Below are 19,316 nucleotides of genomic sequence, written 5' to 3'. Positions count from 1 at the left end.
CAAACAAATATATTGGAATGATTGACACCATTCCAAATCCAAGATGAATGATTCCAAATCTGAATCCGATTTCAACATGCGAACCAAAGGCCACCTCAATTCCTGACTATATTGGGAGGTTTTGGTTAATTACCAAATTTGGCTCCTAAATGAAATATAAAAGTCCAAAAATAGATATGAATCTTCTTTCCTTCAAATCTCGTCTCTTCTCGTACTTCTACCTCCACCACTTTGCATCTTTACTGGACATTCTCCTCTCTCTCCCTCACCATTCCTGTGTAAAAATACACCTTCTTACTCCTCACTTATCTTCTCCTCCCAAAACCAAATTTTGCTAATTTTTATGGTTTAATAAACGTACAAGGAAGTTTCACTTATCTTCTTCTCCCAAAAGCAAATTTTGCTAATTTTTATGGTTTAATAAACGTACAAGGAAGTTCTTTAAAAACCTAAGTATTAGCAAAATTTCCATTTAGAAACAGCAGCTAGTGATGATGAGATTTATGGGTGGTTTTGGCAGCAAAAGATACCCGGAACCAAAGAAGATGATGAAGTTTGTAGTTTAAATTTAGATCTATCTTAGATTGGAAAGGTTTGGAAATCTTGAGGCTAAATACAATAATTGTAAGAGCTCCAAGGTAGCAATTAATTGTGATTTTATCTTGCGTTCGCCAGCAATGGTGGTTCAAGGAAGAGCTGCTGTCAATTGACTGCCAAAGCTGGCGGTATGTGTAGCGATGAAGAAATAGAAAGAAAATATTTTATCCTGATACCTAAACCTAAAAAGTTTTTACCAAGCAATATACATTGGAATGATGGCATAGGGCCATACCCATACTAATTATTTATATATGATACCAATTCCAATTACAATTCCGGTTCACGAACCAAGCGCCCCCTTAGATTTTTTTTCAAAGATAAGGGTTTGTTTGGAAGGCAAGCTTTTTGCCTAATTTTTTTTTATTAGGTTTTTAACAACTTTAGCTGTAACAGCCTTAAAAAACTCTTCAAAATTTTTAAAATACATATCTCAAAATATCCAAAAAAAAACAAAAATTTTTTCCCTACTTGCTTTCGATCTTCATCTTCCTTCCCCCCAATAGAACTCATCTCTACCTTCGTCGCTGGCGCTAGCACCTCCTTTTTTTCCCCTCTCCTCCTCCTCCTTCCTCTCCTCCTACTTCAATTTGGTCGTGTGGCTAATCTCGCTACTAGAGGGAGGTAGGGGGAGGGAGAGAGGGGTCGGGAGAAGGAAAGAGGGAGGAATAGGAGAAAAGAGAGGTAGGAGGAGAAGGGAGGGAGGGAGGAGAAAGAGAAAGGAGAGGGAAGGTGAGAGGGAAAAAAAAGGGGTGAGATGGTGGCGGCTGCCTGTGGTGGTGTGGCCGGCGACGGGCTGTAGCAAGGGAGGAAGAAGAAGAAAGGGAAAGAAAGAGAGAAAAAAGAAAAGGAAAAGGAAAAGGAAAAAAAAAGAAAAAAGAAAAAGAAAAATTTTCTCCAAACTTCTAATTGACAAAAGTTTTTCTACAATTTTTCTAGTAAGTTATAGTAAATTTTATATAAACATCCAAAAAACGCATCATCCAACACTGGCCCCTTAATTAGAGAAAGTGTATAAATATAATGAAGGGTAATAATTGTTAATGTATGTATATTTATATATATATATGTATATATATGTATGTATGTATGTATGTATATATGTATGGTAGATTAGACGAAATTTTGGTGTGTTTACAAATGTTCCATGGATATTCAATAGACAAACCCTTTTAAGAATATGAAGAAGGCTAATTGATAATTTTAGACTCTTGCATTGGATGGGTATAGGTAAGAATCAAACACACTTTCCACGCTTGTAAGCAATTAACTAGCAGGGAATTTTTGCCATTTTTTTGGAAAACCATTCGTTTTGTTTTTGGAACTAACTGTTTTGTAATTAAAAGTTGTAGGTCAAACAAAAACAATAAATGAAAGAAAAAGAATTATAGGAAAACAAAATGAAGAAAGCCAAATATGAAGGGCCAGGCCCAAAAAATCCAAGAAACACCACCAAAATTTAGTACCACCAACGCAACAATACAGGAATAAACTTCCCAAAAACCATTGTGGGCGATTCCCCGAGACCCCCATATTGAAATACCTTGACAAGATTTCACCAGCTTCGTACAACATACATCCAAAATGGTATTCCTATTAGATGCATGAGCTTGCATTTGATTATTTTCATCAATAAGTTGTCACCTCCTTTCTTGAGAAGAACAAGCCAGAAGGGCCACCGTCAGGCAATAATGCAAGCTTTACAGGACCTTCAGCGCCTTCTGCAGCAGTAGAAAATCCTGTATTGCAGGTTATATCTGTTTTGCAGTAGCCTGGACAAACGCAATTGATGCAGATGGTTGGGTATTTCTTGGCCAGAATCCTTGTGTACGCATTAATTGCTGCTTTGGAGACTTTATATGCTGTGAAAGTTGCAGGCCAACATTTAGCTTCTGCAGTGCCATCCTTGAAGTCCTTGAGAAATTCAGTTACCACCTTATCCACTCTCTCTTCCGTCAGGCTTTCGCCGTCGCTTAGCACCTCTATAGCCCATTGGTGGGATAATAACTAAAAACAATGTGGAGAACAATCAAGTCATGACTCTTGCTCTGAAATGGGAAGTATGTTTCAAGTGTTGAATTCATGAAGAGAAAAGGATATGCTGAACTACAGAAGTACTTGATTCGCACCAAACGCTAGCTTGAGTACAAGACTCAACAATTTGGGTTGATCACTAATTAATTTCACCAATAATTAACTTAAGCCAGTATATATGGATACCTTCTGACTTAAGCACTTGCATGGTCTTGTCTAGCTTGAATTCAGATGGACATAACGGGCAGAAAAAAAGAACTGGTACCTTGAAATGGATAACAATTCAACAAAATATGACCTTATCAGGATTTAATTTTGATTAACTCCTTCTCTTTAATCTTTTTAGTGTAGATATTAAAGCCAAACAAATGAGATATCTCGGGTTGCAAAAGCTTTTCCTAGGAAAGTTACCTCCAGCCTTCCCAAGAGAGAGGATACATTTACAATTCTAGGCGAAGAAGATAACTGCAAGAGTGGAATGAATGCTTCAATCATCTGTTTTATACCATAGTAGTTAGTTTGCAGACTCCCTTCAGCCAAATCATATGTCTGAATGAGTTTTGCATCTGCTTTTATCTCAGGTACTTCCTGCATCAGTAAGAATGAAATCTTAGGACCAAGCACACTATATGTTGGACAGCGACTAAAAGCAGAATTGATGCAATGCATCGGCAGCAACATAGTATTTCAAGTCATTCTAGGAGCAAAAAACAAATTTAGTCAGCAAGTGGATGTGGATATCCTCAAAAGTTTTTAATCAAAAGAACAAAACTTTACATATAGTCAGTTATAAGGTTTTCATGGCCAAATTAACAACTTCAAATCAATATTTCCCCCAACCCTTTGTACTAAACTTCCCTGCAAGTAAGGCTGGAACAAAGCCTTATCTCTTAATGTACTTTTTTGGCCAAACTGGTTATAGCAGAAGACAAGAGACAAGGTTGACTGATGTCTAACCAATGCAAGTTAAACAAACTATAGAGGATGGAGATACAATTTTGATTTTGGACTAGCAGGTTTAGCATATGAAGCAACTATACATATGTCAAGCTCTGGTGCAGATTACTCAGACGGGAAAATTTATTGAAATAACATCAGCAAAATGCCTTGATGACACTTAAATTTGGTTATGAACTTCTTGCTCTCCACGGAAAGCTCATTGCTATTGATAGCCAATACAAGATAGCGAGTAGATCATTCTGTGTAGTAAATATACAATTTAAAAATCGATCCTATCAGGATTGCAGCAAGCAGACAAATTGCTAGTTACAGAGAAGACTTACTTGACCTGCAACTTTTAGATCATCCGCCATAATTATCTCTTTAATAATGGAAACATCTCCTTCAACCATTAGTCCTGCAGCTCCTGCATTGTTAACCTGCATGAAGTTCCAAAATTTCTAGTTTCACTTCTACATGAACTCGAAAATGCTATTAAAATGAGCTTGAAGTTTCAATTTTGAATGCTGTGCAACTATCTGCAAGTTGAAGTACCACGGGAGTTTCCCTTGGCCAGTGCTAAACAGGGAATGCAGAACAGACCCCATTAGCAAAAACTTAAAACTGAGGTACTTATCCAAGTTGCGCCTAACAAGATTGCTAACAATTATGCATTTGGCAGATGGTTCAAATTATAGGATATCTACTCTGGTGTGGTCGACTCATTTCAACCCTTCAAATGTAGAATACTCGATTAAGGACTCCTTGAGTAGATCTTTCTTTGTTTAAGAAGAACCATTTGGCATTTGACGATTAAAAATATATAATGATCTCAATAAGGACAACTTCCTTGGGATGCAAAGAATTACAAGCATCTGAGATCTTGCTTATAAATGAAACAGCTACATACCAAACCAAGAAGGAACATGAATGCATTGCCAAAAGTTTTCAATTCTAGGATTGTATTATCCCTTACTATATGGTCTCGGCACTAGTTGGGCAATACGACGTTCGAAAAGGAATTCAGGATTTCCATCAACTTCCACAGAAACAAAAGAATTTTCTTTTCCTGCTAAATGTACATGGAGTGTAAATGATAGGAATAACATCTGTCTGCGGTCAAATTTGAGATCAGATTATGATTAGTACTGGACTCCTAAGAGTACAAGAAGCCCTTTTCTTGTCTTCATATTATTTCGCGCTAACAAACAAATAAACCGAAATGAAGATGACATAAAGGATAGTTAGAAAACCACGTAGAAGGGAAGAGAAATTCAGAAACGGGTCAGCAGATGTTACCAAGATATCTAGTTTTCCAAAGTGGGATTCGATGAAATCTACAAGGGAAGCAATACTAGCTGGTTCCACAACATCAAGCTGATGGAAGACAACATTTTCAGAGAGGCCAGAATCCTTAAGCTTCTCAAAAGCTTCATTGCCTTTCTTTACATCCCTGGCAGTTAACACAACTAGGATACCTTGAGATGCCAACTGTTTGCATATTTCAAAACCTATTCCTTTGTTTCCCCCTGTAACCACGGCACACCTGCAACAGAGCACTAAAACAGCTTAACAGGAGTACCAGAAAAACGAGGAGAAACAATATAAAACTGTTGCAAGTTTCAGAAACAATCCGTGCAGCAGTGTTTTGATTAGACAATTAAAAGTGAAAGAGTCAAGCGACAACGATTCGACGACCTTTTTTGTGAATGGCTGGTGATTGCTTCTGCCATCCTTGATCCAAGGAGAGATGCACTAAATCTTAATTGGTATGCTTGGAGGACTAAAACAAGCTTAGGAGTCCTTTAATAGACGCACATAGTATTGTATTGGCCTGTATTTATAGTAGTACCAGGTCATATTCGTAGTTAGTCGAAGGAACGAGGAAGGGAGCAAAACTTGGTGATTAATATTCTACAATTCTAGAAATAGCATTTTGCTTATTGGACTTTAAGTTATTGCATGGATAATCAATCATTTGTACTTCTACTATGACTTTTTATCGTGTTGGGGCAGTAAGGTTTCGGAATTCTACGATTGCCCATCTCAGATGCACCATACAATATAAATACTAAAACAAAAAATAAATCAATGTTAAGACAATAATATGCAAAAGTACAATAAATTTTAGGGAAAAGAGTCCAATGGCCCTCCAACTCTTTCCCAGATAAAGTTTTAGCCCTCCAACAATTAATGGTAAAAGTTTGGCCCTCAATCTAATAAAATAGCATATTTGTGGTCCTTCTGTCAAATCTAATAGTTAAAATTAACGGAAAGCATCATCTCGTGAGACGCGCGTCTCACGACTAAATATCAAGGGCATTATAGTCTCTTTCCTGGGACAGAGTAAAAGCATTTTCACCACTGATTTTCGCTCCAACAATTTCCACTCCTTTTCCCTCCAACATTTTCACCACTGATATGATCCACCACCGGTGAGTGAGTTTGCACCACAGGCAGCGAAAGCAGAGACGCCTCTCGCCGATCCACTGAATCAAGAAGAGACACACGTTTCTTGCTTCGACAAGGTGTTCAGGCCACCGGAAAGGGGAGAAGATCACACAATCCTGCAAGCAGTGTGCAGCATCGATATGCTAATTCTGTTCGCGGCTAAAGACAGAAACAAATCCAGTGCTGACTTGAGGCAAAATTGGTAATCGATTTAACGGCAATTGATAATTTGGGCCAAATTGGCAAATCCTTGGGCTTTCCCAAGAAGAGCATTGCCACATTCGTGTCACTAGCAAGCATATGGTCCTATTTAGGACATGTGGCCGCCGGCTTTGCTTCTGAAATCCTACTGGCCAAGTATAAGTTTCCACATCCCCTGATGCTAACGCGGGTACTTCTCGTCTCCTGCGCCGGCCATCTCCAAAGGGTCAAGAGGGTTCTCAAATCGACCACGGAGGCGGTGGGGGTAGATGTAGATGAGGAGATGGAGGAGAGGAGGAGGAGGGATGGAGTGATTTTTCCTTGGATTGGATGATTGTCGAGGAGAGATTGGGCAAGATATATGCCATCCCAGGAGTTCCCGAGTAAGTAGCAATTTGTGTTCTTCTTTTATTTGGCAGAATTTGTGTTCTTCTTCAGAGACTATAATACCCTTGATATTTGGTCGCGCGTCTTACGAGATGATGCTTCCTATCAATTTTAACTACTGAATTTGACAGAAGGGTCACAAATATGCTATTTTATTAGATCGAGGGCCAAACTTTTACCGTTAATTATTGGAGGATTAAAATTTTATCTAGGAAAGAGTTGGAGGGTCATTGGGACTCTTTTCCCTAAATTTTAACACCTGTTCAAAATTGTAGTCTACAAACAATCTTGTCCATCTAATTTCAAATAAAAATCTAAGACTTTCTTTAAATTGTGAATACATATTTTTTAATCATATTTTTATTTCACATTTATCACATCATTTTATATATATATAGACACATATATATTAATTAATAAAAACTCTAAAAACTTGCGATCTAAGCGGGAGCTAACCTTTCCATCAAGTTGACTTTACACTCCATACTGTTAATGTAGAGGGAGGACCCGTCTGCAATTACGGTCAAATTTGGTGTACGATCAAACAAATCAATATGGACTCTTCGTTGGTTCTTTTGCAACAGCCATTTGAGCTGCCGTTTATTTCAGTATTGGCCCATATTTCCCATGCCTGATCTGCGACATTTTTAACAATTAATTGAGCCCTATTTCCCATGCACGTTCTGCCAGGTTTCTAGCAATTAATTGATGGACAGTGCTACAGTGCCTATAGTTATGGTAACAATATTAGGGAAACCTGCTATTATAGGTTTCTATTACCTTTAGTGACAGATCAAATCTTTTAGTGACTTTTTAAATATTATATTAAAATAATTAATATTAACTTTAGTAAGTTTTTAATTAAAACTAGTAAGTATATGCCTGAAAGATAAGATGTAGTCAGAAATAGAAATTTACACTTTGAGTAATTTAATTTACTTATTATTTGACAAAATTTACTTATGTTTAAATTAAACTTACCAATACTGAAAGTAAAAAATGTACATATTTAAGTAAAAAAACGGTTTTGGGTTCCTGAAAACGGTTTTGGGTATCACCTTTCTCTTTAAAGTTATCTACCTTCTTCTTATTCAGTTCCCAGTTCCAATGATACGATTGAATTCCCAGGCAAAGGTTTCCACTTTGATCCACACTTTCTCTTTGTTACAATTGAATAAATCTTCTCACTTCAAAATTTTCATCTTTAGTTCACACTTTGCTTCTATCCTTTCTCATCGTTCGGTTGGGTTTGAGTGCTGCCATATGCAAACACAACAAAAGGGTTAGCGACGGTGGTAGTCAGCCAAAGAGCATATGAAAAATAGCAGTGACGAGGTTAGATCATCATGTTCTCTTGAAATCGTTTGATTATATTGCTGTAATTTATTTATATTTCATTTGTTTTGTTTGTCAAGATTTTCTTGGGAAATCAAGGCTGAGAATTTGAAGATTTTATTGCAATTTTGGGGCCGAAAATGTCCGTTGAAACATCTAGGAAATGGTTGTAGTTTTGATTGTCTACGGGTAAAATATGTTTAATAGCCATGTGAAACATCTAGGAAAGGACTTGAGACCAGGCGTTTAAGTTAAATGTGATTAATTTGTGAATGCATATAAGATGTTTGGTGAAATGTCAAAGAGAAATTTGTATGTTGTGATTGCTACTCTGTGCGGGTGAGAATTACTAATATATTAGTAACTCAACATGAGCTTTATAACTTGAATTCTTCAGGCAAGAGAAGTTTCTCCCGTTTTGGAATTCTAAGTTGATACGCTTGATGGAGCATATGTTATTGAACTGAACTGATCTAGAATCATTGTTGCGAATCTGTTGTTTCTATGGAAATTTATTATCAGCCTCTTGAATTTTTTACTCCATTGTAACGTCTGCAATGCCACGGAAATTTGGCCATTATTACTCTTGTAAATCTGTGTTGCAGAAACAATTCTTATTACCATCCTATGATACATGTAGATTTTGTAGAATCACATCTTCCCTCTTCTTCAGTCAGGAAAGGAGAGAAAATTCATAGAACAGTTTCCGACCATCAATCAATTATGGTGTTATACATACTTCATTTTTTTGCATTTTTTTGTTTATTTTTCTTTTGAATGGTGTTGCATGGGGCAAACCTGCGGAATCCAGTGGTCTTTGAGCAAAGGATTGTCAAATGCTGGTTGTTGATACATATAGACACAATCAATTATATCACCGTCTTTGCTCTGTCATGAGAAAAAATTTTGAATTTCATTGTAAAGAGCCAAAGGCATTCAACATAATCTAATCTACCGACCCGCAAATTTGTGACTTTCATTGAACTAAGGATTAGATTATGCTGGTTGTTTCGATATTTTGGACATGTGAATAACTCATCTTCCTCCTAAAAAATTACTAATACGTAAACCCTTACCGGGAGAGTCAAAATAGCTTGTTAATGCCATTGCTATATCATAACGATTAGACTGGAACATAAATCTGTTGAATGGGTTGATTGGAACAAAATTCAGATGAATGGTTTATATGAGAATTGAGGTTTTCAATTAGTTTGATGATGGTTTGTAATATAGAGAGAATGGAGTTCTAATCATAAAATACCTAGAAAAGAAACGGGTTGCCAAGTCGAGAAGATAAGTAAGTTTTTAATTCAAACTAGTAAGTATATGCCTGAAAGATAAGTTTTAGTCAGAAATAGAAATTTACACTTTGAGTAATTTAATTTACTTATTATTTGACAAAATTTACTTATGTTTAAACTAAACTTACTAATACTAAAAGTAAAAAATTTACATATTTAAGTGAAAAAATCACCGGGTTTCTAAAAATGATTTTGGGTTGCTGAAAATGGTTTTGGGTTCCTGAAACACTTTCGGGTATCACCTATCTCTTTAAAGTCATCTGTCTTCTTCTTATTTAGTTCTCAATTCCAACGATACGATTGAATTCCCAGGCAAAGGTTTCCACTTTGGTCCATACTTTCTCTTGGTCCAATTGTTGTTGCTACAAAGGGACAAAAGGCAAAACAGTCCACTCACAAGCGAAAGCGAAGACGATGCAAAAATTGCAAGTAATCACCTACTCTTAAAATTGACTTATTCTACGGTTAGAATAGCTTTGCAAAACCAGATATGAATGAGCAATGCTAAATTTCATCCACTCATTGGCTTTATGTTAGAAGGCCAAAAATGTTAGTTATATATGTACACTTCATATACGCCTTTATAAATTCAATCTTATTGTTTATGGATTGTGCTTGGCAATTTTTTTCCCGCAGGTCATTTGGACATGATAGACGAAAATGTACTAAAGTGTGCACAGATGCATATGAAACTCACAATTATGATCATGTTGGGGCACCCAATAATGTTGAGAATGTAAATTTGAATATGATAGGATCATCCGATGGCCTATTGCAATCAGATTCACAGCATGGATGCAATAAGGAATTAATGGATAGTAATTGGTTTCAGATCATTCCTCCTGGTCAGGTAATGTGTAGCTTGCTTTTATTTATTTTTGTGTGAAGGCATGAAATATAATGGTGCTCTATTTGCATTTGTATAGGCATTAATGTGGGCATGCAATCCTTCATTAATCCAAAGTCATGTACAAAACACTAGCTTGTTAGGAGATGAAAAGTATTCAGGTACATTTTTCCTTCTTCACGCCTAAGTTTTATGTTATTTATTTGCTATGATTATGTGTTGTTGTGGCCTTTTTTTAATACAAATCTTGTGATGGTTTTGTAGTGAATGAACCAGATTTCAGCCAAGACCATTAAGGAATTTTATTCTTGAGAGAGTACAAATGTTTTTGCACGTCTTTGCTCAAAGCTTTTAGGATGATTTAAGTTTCTTCGAAGGTAGTTTAATGCGTTTTGATTGTAAATCTGAACATAATCTCCTTAGTTTGCAATTTCTGGTGTTTACTTGTTTTAATGTGAATAATTTCAGCTTGCTTGGAAAAAAGTTTGGTGATCAAATTTCAGATATTGTTAGCATCCAAGTGCTCTTGGGTTTGTAAACCAGAAATGTCAATCCAAACTGAAGCTTTTGATAGTGATATTAGAGCCCTTGATGCTGGTGATCAAATTTTCAAATCAAGTTACTAGCCTTTTGATTGCTTCAGATTTCTGAAGCCAAAGTCTTTGTGCTCTAAATTCAGTTCTTGGCCATGTAATCTTGTCATGCTTAGATAGCTATATCTAGTGTCCTGCCAGCTTAATTTTGATGCGTAAGTATCAATTATTAAAAGTTAGATTCATTCTGATGCTCAAAATGAGCCGTTTTCTCCTATTTTGAAATACCAATTTCATATCAAATGTCTTGTGCATGTAGATTTTGCTGTTTACTTCAAATTGGACTGGCTTACTTGATGAGCAGAACTCGAAAAGCAACTCAAATACTCATGTTATACAATACTCAGCACACGGTTTTTTAGGCTTTAAAACGTCATTAATGAAAGTTACCCATTCGGTTGTTTAGGAATGTTAGGAGATTCGTCAAATTCAAATGACGATGCCTGAAACTTGTACTTATCCCCAAATTTGTGTTGTAGTACAGTATCAAGATCTTGCACCTATTCCATTCACCTATAAAAATTATGATTATCATAAAATGACATTTTATAATAATTTACATACTATTTGCCAATTAAAAGCAAGTTTCATAAAAAATGTGCATGTAAATCCATATTGTGAATGATACGAAATATATTTGAAACTCACGAAACTTAATATATGGGTAAATTTACTATAATTTTAAAAGATTACGCTACATTAGATACGATCACTTTACCTTTTATACTTGTGACCTAGAAAATAAATTTATTAAAACACATAACATTTATAAATGATGCATACATTTATTAAAATGCTTAAAACGCAAAACATTTATGAATGAAACATACAATCATTATTATACATTTATGTTACCAACAACTACTAACTATAATATTAAGTTTCAACCATTAATAAAAAAATCTTAGCACTAGTTTAAATAAACTTCTTAATACTTGTTTCATATAAGTTTCTTTAAGTAATATAGTAAATTTATGCCACAAACTAGTAAGTTTTGATGATTAACCAAATTATTATTCTTTCAACAAGATTTACTATTAATCTATAAAAACTTACTATTATTTGAACTAAACTTACTCCCCACAAAACTAAGTTTCGAATGTAGAGTAGTAATTTAATTTTTAAAAAAAGTAACTTTCATTTTTATTTCGATTTACTTTTTGAAACATAAATAGGATAACACTTATATGACCATTTTCGATTTATTTTTTATTTACTTTTAGCGGCCATTTGATTATTTGATAGGCTTATCCACCTAAATAGGATAACACTTAAAAATAAGAAAGTAAGTTTTCCATCTAAAATAGTAAGTTAACAGTAATAAATTAGTAACTTTTATACTTCAAAATGTAAATTGGAATAAATATTAAACTTACTTTTTAAATAAATAAATTACTACTTTATATCCCAAACTTACTTTTTATAGTGTAAGTTTAATTCATGTAATAGTAAGTTTTAATACATAAATAGTAATTCTTACTGATAACATGGTAAAATTGATTAATAATCAAAATTTACTGATTTATGAGACACATGTACTATTTTACTTTAAAACATATTTCAAACTAGTGTTAGGGAATTTATTTGAAATAACGATAAAATGTTTTATTAATGATTAATTTTTAGTACCTTAGTTAGTAAGTACTCATAATATACCTGTATAATACAAGATTATAGTTAACATTTAAAAAAATTTATTTACATATTTTAAAATACTATGGAAAAAAGTTTGACTTTTCACATAATCTCGTAAAATGTGTAATAAAATTTTGTCGTATTATAAGTTTTTAATTATTTTCAATTTTTGAAAAGTTTGAAAGTTTGGATAATAATAACAACAAATCTTCCTAGTTATATATAGAATATTACTTGTTTATATATCAAAATTTTTATAAATTAACACCTATGAATATAATAAGATGATAAAGTTTTAATAAATTTACATCTGAGACACAAGAAATAATAAGAGTAAAAGCCTAAACAAAATGAGAAATAATATAATAACAAAAATTATAAATTTAGTATAACAATTAATATAAGAAAATTAAATTAAATTTAGAAGGTAAATTAAATAACAATGTCAAGGTTAGAGGTCATGGTAAATGTTACAAATTTTAGGAGAAAGTATGTACTGTAAAAATGGTTTAATAATTTTCTATTAAGCATAACTATTGCATACAAAAGGAAAAGATATTTGATTTTATTTTGCTTTGATTAGAAGAACTTGTACTAGTAATAAAAGAAATTTCAATTCAACAATCAACGTGTACATGATTACAGTAATTTTTTAGTCATTTAGACTAATATGTGTCATAAAGTAGTCAGATTTAGTCGTTTGTGAATTCATAATTTTAACAGTTTACATAAAATTCATCTATTAAAAATTATGATTATTATAAAATGCCCTTTTATAATAATTTACTTACCATTTGCCAATAAAAAAAGAGTTTGATAGAAAACATATGGATACAAATCCATAATGTAAATGATACAAAGTATGTTTGAAAGTCACAAAACTTAACATATGGGTAATTTTACTATAATTTTCAAAGATTATTCTATGTTAATACAACTTTAATTTTTATACTTGTGACCCAGAAAATAAATTTATTAAGATTTTACCATTTTATTAAATTCATAGGCATTAATATATGAAAATTGCGTACCATTTTATTATATTCATCGGTGTCCATATATGGAAATTGTGATGTATAGATAAGTGCAATTCTATATATAACTCAAAAGATTTTTTTTTACTGTCATCCAAACTTTTTAACCTTTTACAAATTCAAAAATAATTCAAAATTTATAATATGACAAATTATTCTTACATATTTTATAAGGTCATATGCAAAAAAAAAGTTTTCATAGTTTATTTAAAATGCTTAAAACATATAACATTTATAAATGATACGTACAATTGTGTATCATACATTTACATTACGAGTAATTACTAACTATAATACTAAGTTTCAATTATTAATAAAAAATCTTAGCATTATTTCAAATAAACTTCCTAATACTTGTTCCATATAAGTTTCTTTAAGTAAAATAGTAAATTTATGCCATAAACTAGTAAGTTTTGATGATTAACCCAAATTTACTATTCTATCAACAATATTTACTATTAGTCTATAAAAACTTACTATTATTTGAACTAAACTTACTCTCCAAAAAGTAAGTTTTAGATATAGAGTAGTTATCTACTTCAAAAAAAAAGTAAGTTCCATATTTCTTCAAATTTACTTTTTGAGACATAAAAGTTACTAATTTCTTGAGTTAACTTACTATTTTTAATGTAAAACTTACTAACCATATTTTTAGGTACTATTTTATTTAGATGACCAGTATAACAGGTAATCAAATGGTCGCTAAAAGTGTTTTTACCTGTTATATCAGGTAAAAACAGTTTCGTTATCATAACGCTCGTTACTTCAGACTTTTCCTTAATTGATTATCTTTTTCCCCTTTGTAAATAGCCTTTCTATTAATTGCAAAATTGATGCTGCATTTAATGCTCTTTGGACAACTAAATGAAATCTCCCTTTGCATTCAATGCTCAACTTTTTAGGTCGACTGCTACATAGCACGAGCGATAACGAAAGCCAAGCCGTGTAAAGGCGAGCAGTCCTTGCTCGCAGCAATAGCAAACTTGCAGCCTACTGAAAGCTTTTTTCTGCTTCGTTCAGGGACTGCAATGGGTGTTACAAGTTCTGACAGAAGAAGAACGGAGAACGGATTGAACAGGACAGGACAACCGGGAAAACTAACCAAAGCATAGATATTGATTTGAACAAAGGAACTTAAGAGAGATCAATCATTAACCAAAAAAAGGAAAGAAAGGAAAAAAGAAAGAAAGAAAGAAAAGAGGGTTCTGCCCAGAAAGATTTACAGAAGTAAATTAAGATCTAATGGTGCCATAGAATGGTCTAACCGGTAGAAAAATGACAACACAAAGTCATTTAATGGCTATCAAAACAGTCAACAAAGGTAACAGGAAATAAATGACCTAGGGAATTGCACATACATCCCTCAACAGCAGCTCGGAACTACGCCTCACAGCTGTTTTCTTATCCAGTTGTTAGTACATTGTCTATACCAATCACTGAATGCCACTTGGCACTCATTGCTGAAAGAAATTTAGATGGTTTTTGGATTGCATTTTCATGATTTTTCATGAAAAAAATATTGTAGCAATTTAAAATATGTAAAGAAAAAAAATAATAGAAAAATGTGATTACGGAACGACGTAATTTTTCGACCAATCCAAACAAGGCCTTAGATTTCTATGTAGTTGTTAAAAATGGCTTAATTAAATCCATGCATATTCGTTGCAATTGAATAAATAGTTCAGGAACTAAAATAAAGTAACTTCAGAGATAGTTTCGTCTCAAAAAACTTGTTGCCTCTGAAGAGTAATCAATGGCAGAATCCCCCATGAATATCCAGAAAAGGTACTGAAATTGCTATTTACCATTTTGCACATCATGTCGCCTTTAGGAAGAACCTAGCTAGCCAGTACCCAACCATCTCACGGAGTGATATACTGAATATTTTCAGTTTTGACAGGTATGCAGTTGTGACAGGGGCAAACAAAGGAATAGGATTTGAGATATGCAGGCAGTTAGCTTCTCAAGGAATCACTGTGGTGTTGACTGCCAGAGATGAGAAGCGGGGACTTGATGCCTTTCACAAACTTAAAGCGACTGATGGTCTTTCTGGTGATCTTCTCTTTCATCAGCTTGACGTTGCTGATCCATCTAGTGTTGCTGCCATTGCTGAATTCGTCAAGACTCATCTTGGAAGGCTTGATATCTTGGTATGATCAGAAATTCCATTTCTTGACAGTATTATCAGTTCATTTTCAACAGAATTTCTCTACAATCATGTTGAGTAACTTCAGTATGGTTGAAGTTTATTCACAGTTTTGATAATTTCTTGCTCTTTTGATGATCATGGAATAGTTAGGCATATATTTAGCTACTGTCTGGAAACAGTTTCCTCTTCTTTTACATACTATGGAACTATTAGGACCCTGCAATAGTCTACAAAATACAAGTTTGTTTTTAGCTCATACATGTCTACATCTTTCTTGTTTCAGGTGAATAATGCTGGGGTTGGGGGATCCATTGTTGATAGTGAAGCTCTAAAGGCTAGTGTAAGTTTTCTGTGCACCTTGATTAATTTAGCTCAGATCCAGTTTGGAATTTGCTTCCAAGTAGCAATGGACAGAGAACAACCCTAGAGCTTTGGGAAAAAGCATAAAAATCTGTTATTGAGCTGGCTTTTAATAACCTTTTTTCCCCCAGATATTCCAACACATCAAATAGCTAAAATGGTTAAGCATCTCTAATATGTTGCGAGCTTGATATATTCAGTTTAGTTGGAGGGTTATGTGGATTGGGATATATTCATCCTCGTTTATGAACATTGATCAATGCAGACAGTGGGGCCTGACTTTGACTGGAAGAAGATAATCACGGAGACATATGAGTTATCAGCAGAATGCTTGCAAATAAACTACTATGGTGCAAAAAGAATGATTGAAGCCTTCCTTCCACTTCTCCAACTATCTCCATCACCAAGAATTGTAAATGTATCTTCATCCATGGGGAGGTTAATGGTACTTTACTATACAATACCTTAATTCTTTAAGTGCATGGTTTTCCATTATGGAGGTGAGTGTCATTCAGCTTGATAAAACTATATTGTCACCGATCACAATTATTGATAAGCTAAGCTGGAAATTTCTTGAACTGCTTGATTGACACAATTCAGCTCCAATATTTGAGTTATCTTTATGACCTTTTAGTAGTTGGATTTGGCTAGAGAGTCTCTAAATTTAGTGAACTTTGTTTTTCACTGGTTTGTCTTTTTCTGAAACCGAAGCAAATAGTTTACTAACAGAGTTTGATAAAGCTATTCCCGAGAGTTTCAGTTATACTAACAAATATATTGCTGGCAGTGTACTGTTGATTGTCATCATCAGGATTCAGCAATGATTCCCTGATATAACCTCTGAAAAACCATTAAGATTTGAATGTCCCAGCCTCTCCAACTAATGGTTTCAAGCCTCTCCATAGAATCTTTCCATTTGGTGAAGTGTCTATAAAAATTAATTGCCAAAACAGCTTGCCTTCAGCCTGTATAGTATCAAATATGACTATTGGTTTGGCTTTACTGGTAATTTGCAACTCATGTAAACAATTAACTCTCATTTGTAACCATGTTTCAGAACGTACCTAATGAATGGGCTAAAGGAATCTTCAGGGATGTTGATAACCTCACAGAAGAGAGGGTGGATGAGGTACTAAATGAATATCTCAAAGACTTCAAAGAGGGCTTGCTTGAAGCCAATGACTGGCCTATAGCGTACACCCTAGCTAAAGCGAGCATGAATGCTTACACAAGAATTGTTGCTGGAAAGTTTCCTAGGTTCAAGGTGAATTGTGTCTGTCCCGGCTATGTGAAAACAGATATAACCTTCAATTGTGGCATATTGACGGTAGAAGAAGGTGCTGAATCTCCAGTGATGCTAGCTTTACTGCCCGATGATGGTCCTTCTGGCGTGTTCTTTTTCCGCAAGGGATTGTCATCTTTTGAATGAAAATGATCATTCATGGATACTGAAACAGATAACTGCAGCATCTGAAGGCAATCTAATATAGTTTCTTATTAAATGGTTATCACGTAGTATATTGTAATACATTTTGTTGATTTCAAATTCAGTACTCCGCTTTCCTGTTTCTCCTATCTCGTAACCACTTTTTTAAAAGCAAAGGACTGAACGTGCTACAGCTAGGAAGCATTGCTTAAAATACTTAAATTGGTGCAAGCAAGAAATAGGACAATGCAGCAGTTTTTTTTTTTTTTTTTTTCAACTTCTGCTGGAGTCAAGTTTTCATCACAACGAGCTTAAGGAAGAAAGGACCGAACCAAGAGATTCTCAAAAATTTTAAATTCAAGAGCCCAACATAAGTCATGGTTACAATGTCACTTCCTTTCCAGGGATGTCAGTTAGTCATTGTTTCCATTCCACATTCAGCTGTTCTTGTTTTCTTCCTAGTCTTGATAAGGTAAGCATATGCTGGCATATCAAATGGGGCATTTGGCAAGATTAGTTGACCAGGATATGTAAAAGGGTATACCAGCTGATCTAATCATTTTTCAAATGTTGCCTATTTTTTTTTTTTTTTAACATTTAAAACGTCACGTGATATATTTGTATACGAAGAGAACAGATTCACAAATGAACCGAGCCCAATGGACGGCAGATGAAAAGATGCTCTGAGTACACTGATAAGCTTACCGTTCCTGAACCCACTAAAATGCCGTATTTTCATGCATGCCGGGGGCAAGTCCAAATTCCGCACTTGCCATTCCTTGGAAATTCATCTCAGAAGCAACCAATTGTATCCGGAAAGGTACTCGAAAACAAAAACATAAAGTTGTGCCTATAAACAGCATTAATACTTTATGACCTAAAGTATTGCAGTTGTGACAGGAGCAAACAGAACAGAGGGATTGGATTGGAGACATGCAGCAGGCAGTTAGGTTCTCAGGGGATCACTGTGGTGTTGAGTTGACTGATGGAGACGAGAAGAGGGGCACTTGAGTTGATGCTCTTCACAGGCTCTGCGGTGGTTCAGGAAGTCTTTCTGGTGATCTGCTCTTTCCATCAGCTTGAGATTGAGATGTGGGGGATTCATCAACACTCAGCTTGGAAGGCTTGATTAATATCTTGGTATACTGTGATCAGAAATCTATATACTACCTGATGTCGAATTTTACTTTTGAATGTAAACAGGTAGGAAATTGCGGGAAATTTTTTAGTTCATTTTCTTATGTTTCTTGCAAGATTTTAAACTTTTAATTTGCTTCCTTTGAAGTGTGAAGTACTAGTATTAGATATTGGAACCTTTTTCCTATTCTTTGAGAGAGCGTGCGATAATTACTAAACATATAGTAACAAATAGCGTGCGAAGATGTTCGTTCAGAAGAGTTGTTTGTTGTTGTTGGTCAAAAATTAAATTGCAAAAGATGTTTGTTTTATTATACCTTCTGTTTGCGACTTCATGTATGATATGCAGGTCCGTTTGTATAATCAAAGTTCATTTCTCTGGATATATAAACATACTGCTAATTAAATGGCTTAATAAATAGGGCAAGTTGAGTGATTCCAGCTCATCTTTAGCCTGGAGTATTTCAATTTGCCGGAAGAACAAGATGATATTATGCTGCATATTATCTGGATGGCCATCGAAACTTTTGAAGTTGAGTTTTGACTATTGAACTGTTAACAGTCTGATTTTGGCCATTGAGCTATTTAACGTTTAGATTTCAGGCCATGCCGTTAATTTTCATCATTAAACATGACAAATCTGAGTGTTCGTGCGATTCACGAGACAAAAGAAAAGAGGCATAATTAATGATTCAATCTGACAGAATGATCTGAAATCTAAACTTTAGAAAGTTTAATGATCAAAACCAAACTTTTAATAGTTCAGTGATCAAAACTCGACGATTCCAAAAATTTAGTGGCCATCTAAATAATTTGCTCTATTATACTGCAGAGTCAAATCAATATACATTGAGGGTTTGGCCTTTTTTTAGCTCTGCACCACCAACTCA

General features: G+C 34.3%; 2 protein-coding genes and 1 long non-coding RNA gene across 6 annotated transcripts; 2 read left to right on the top strand and 1 right to left on the bottom strand.

Moving 5' to 3' along the window:
* Positions 1-1,998: 1,998 nt before the first annotated feature.
* LOC113733141 ((+)-neomenthol dehydrogenase) lies at positions 1,999-6,639 on the bottom strand. The gene is made up of 5 exons (XM_027259322.2): positions 5,269-6,639; positions 4,870-5,116; positions 3,915-4,010; positions 3,043-3,219; positions 1,999-2,604 (listed from the first exon to the last, which is right to left on the bottom strand). Exons 1-5 carry the CDS (start codon positions 5,301-5,303, stop codon positions 2,227-2,229), a joined length of 933 nt encoding a protein of 310 aa, XP_027115123.1. The 5' UTR covers positions 5,304-6,639; the 3' UTR covers positions 1,999-2,226.
* Positions 6,640-7,491: 852 nt separating this feature from the next.
* On the top strand, positions 7,492-11,188 carry LOC113733145 (uncharacterized). Of its 3 annotated transcripts, none has more exons than XR_003458981.2 (5): positions 7,492-7,944; positions 9,558-9,674; positions 9,882-10,095; positions 10,357-10,469; positions 10,561-10,885. It is a non-coding gene; the product is annotated as an uncharacterized lncRNA (long non-coding RNA). The 3 variants fall into 3 exon arrangements; XR_011841050.1 differs by lacking the exon at positions 7,492-7,944 and adding an exon at positions 10,945-11,188 and having other exon boundaries at positions 8,579-9,674; positions 10,561-10,840; XR_011841049.1 differs by lacking the exon at positions 7,492-7,944 and having other exon boundaries at positions 8,684-9,674.
* Positions 11,189-14,983: 3,795 nt separating this feature from the next.
* Positions 14,984-17,431, top strand: LOC113733142 ((+)-neomenthol dehydrogenase-like). 2 transcript variants are annotated; one of them, XM_027259325.2, is made up of 5 exons: positions 14,984-15,139; positions 15,255-15,504; positions 15,787-15,843; positions 16,129-16,308; positions 16,921-17,431. In XM_027259325.2, the coding sequence occupies exons 1-5, from the start codon at positions 15,108-15,110 to the stop codon at positions 17,290-17,292; spliced, it is 891 nt and encodes a 296-aa protein (XP_027115126.1). In that variant the 5' UTR covers positions 14,984-15,107; the 3' UTR covers positions 17,293-17,431. The 2 variants fall into 2 exon arrangements, with proteins under 2 accessions (XP_027115126.1, XP_027115125.1); XM_027259324.2 differs by having other exon boundaries at positions 15,025-15,139; positions 15,246-15,504.
* Positions 17,432-19,316: the final 1,885 nt, after the last annotated feature.

The sequence above is a fragment of the Coffea arabica genome, chromosome 2e, assembly GCF_036785885.1.
Source record: "Coffea arabica cultivar ET-39 chromosome 2e, Coffea Arabica ET-39 HiFi, whole genome shotgun sequence".
In the NCBI taxonomy this organism is placed as follows: domain Eukaryota; kingdom Viridiplantae; phylum Streptophyta; class Magnoliopsida; order Gentianales; family Rubiaceae; genus Coffea; species Coffea arabica.
Note: the sequence above shows the minus strand (reverse complement) of the source record. Positions and strands in the feature narration are given on the sequence as shown.

Coding starts and splice junctions, on each gene's coding strand:
- LOC113733141 (XM_027259322.2), bottom strand. CDS start 5,303: ATGGCAGAAGCAATCACCAGCCATTCACAAAAAAG. Junction 3,220..3,914: donor ATCTAAAAGTTGCAGGTCAA/GTAAGTCTTCTC, acceptor TTACTGATGCAG/GAAGTACCTGAGATAAAAGC. Junction 2,605..3,042: donor CTCTCTTGGGAAGGCTGGAG/GTAACTTTCCTA, acceptor CATTGTTTTTAG/TTATTATCCCACCAATGGGC.
- LOC113733142 (XM_027259324.2), top strand. CDS start 15,108: ATGGCAGAATCCCCCATGAATATCCAGAAAAG. Junction 15,140..15,245: donor CCCATGAATATCCAGAAAAG/GTACTGAAATTG, acceptor GAATATTTTCAG/TTTTGACAGGTATGCAGTTG. Junction 15,505..15,786: donor TTGGAAGGCTTGATATCTTG/GTATGATCAGAA, acceptor TTCTTGTTTCAG/GTGAATAATGCTGGGGTTGG.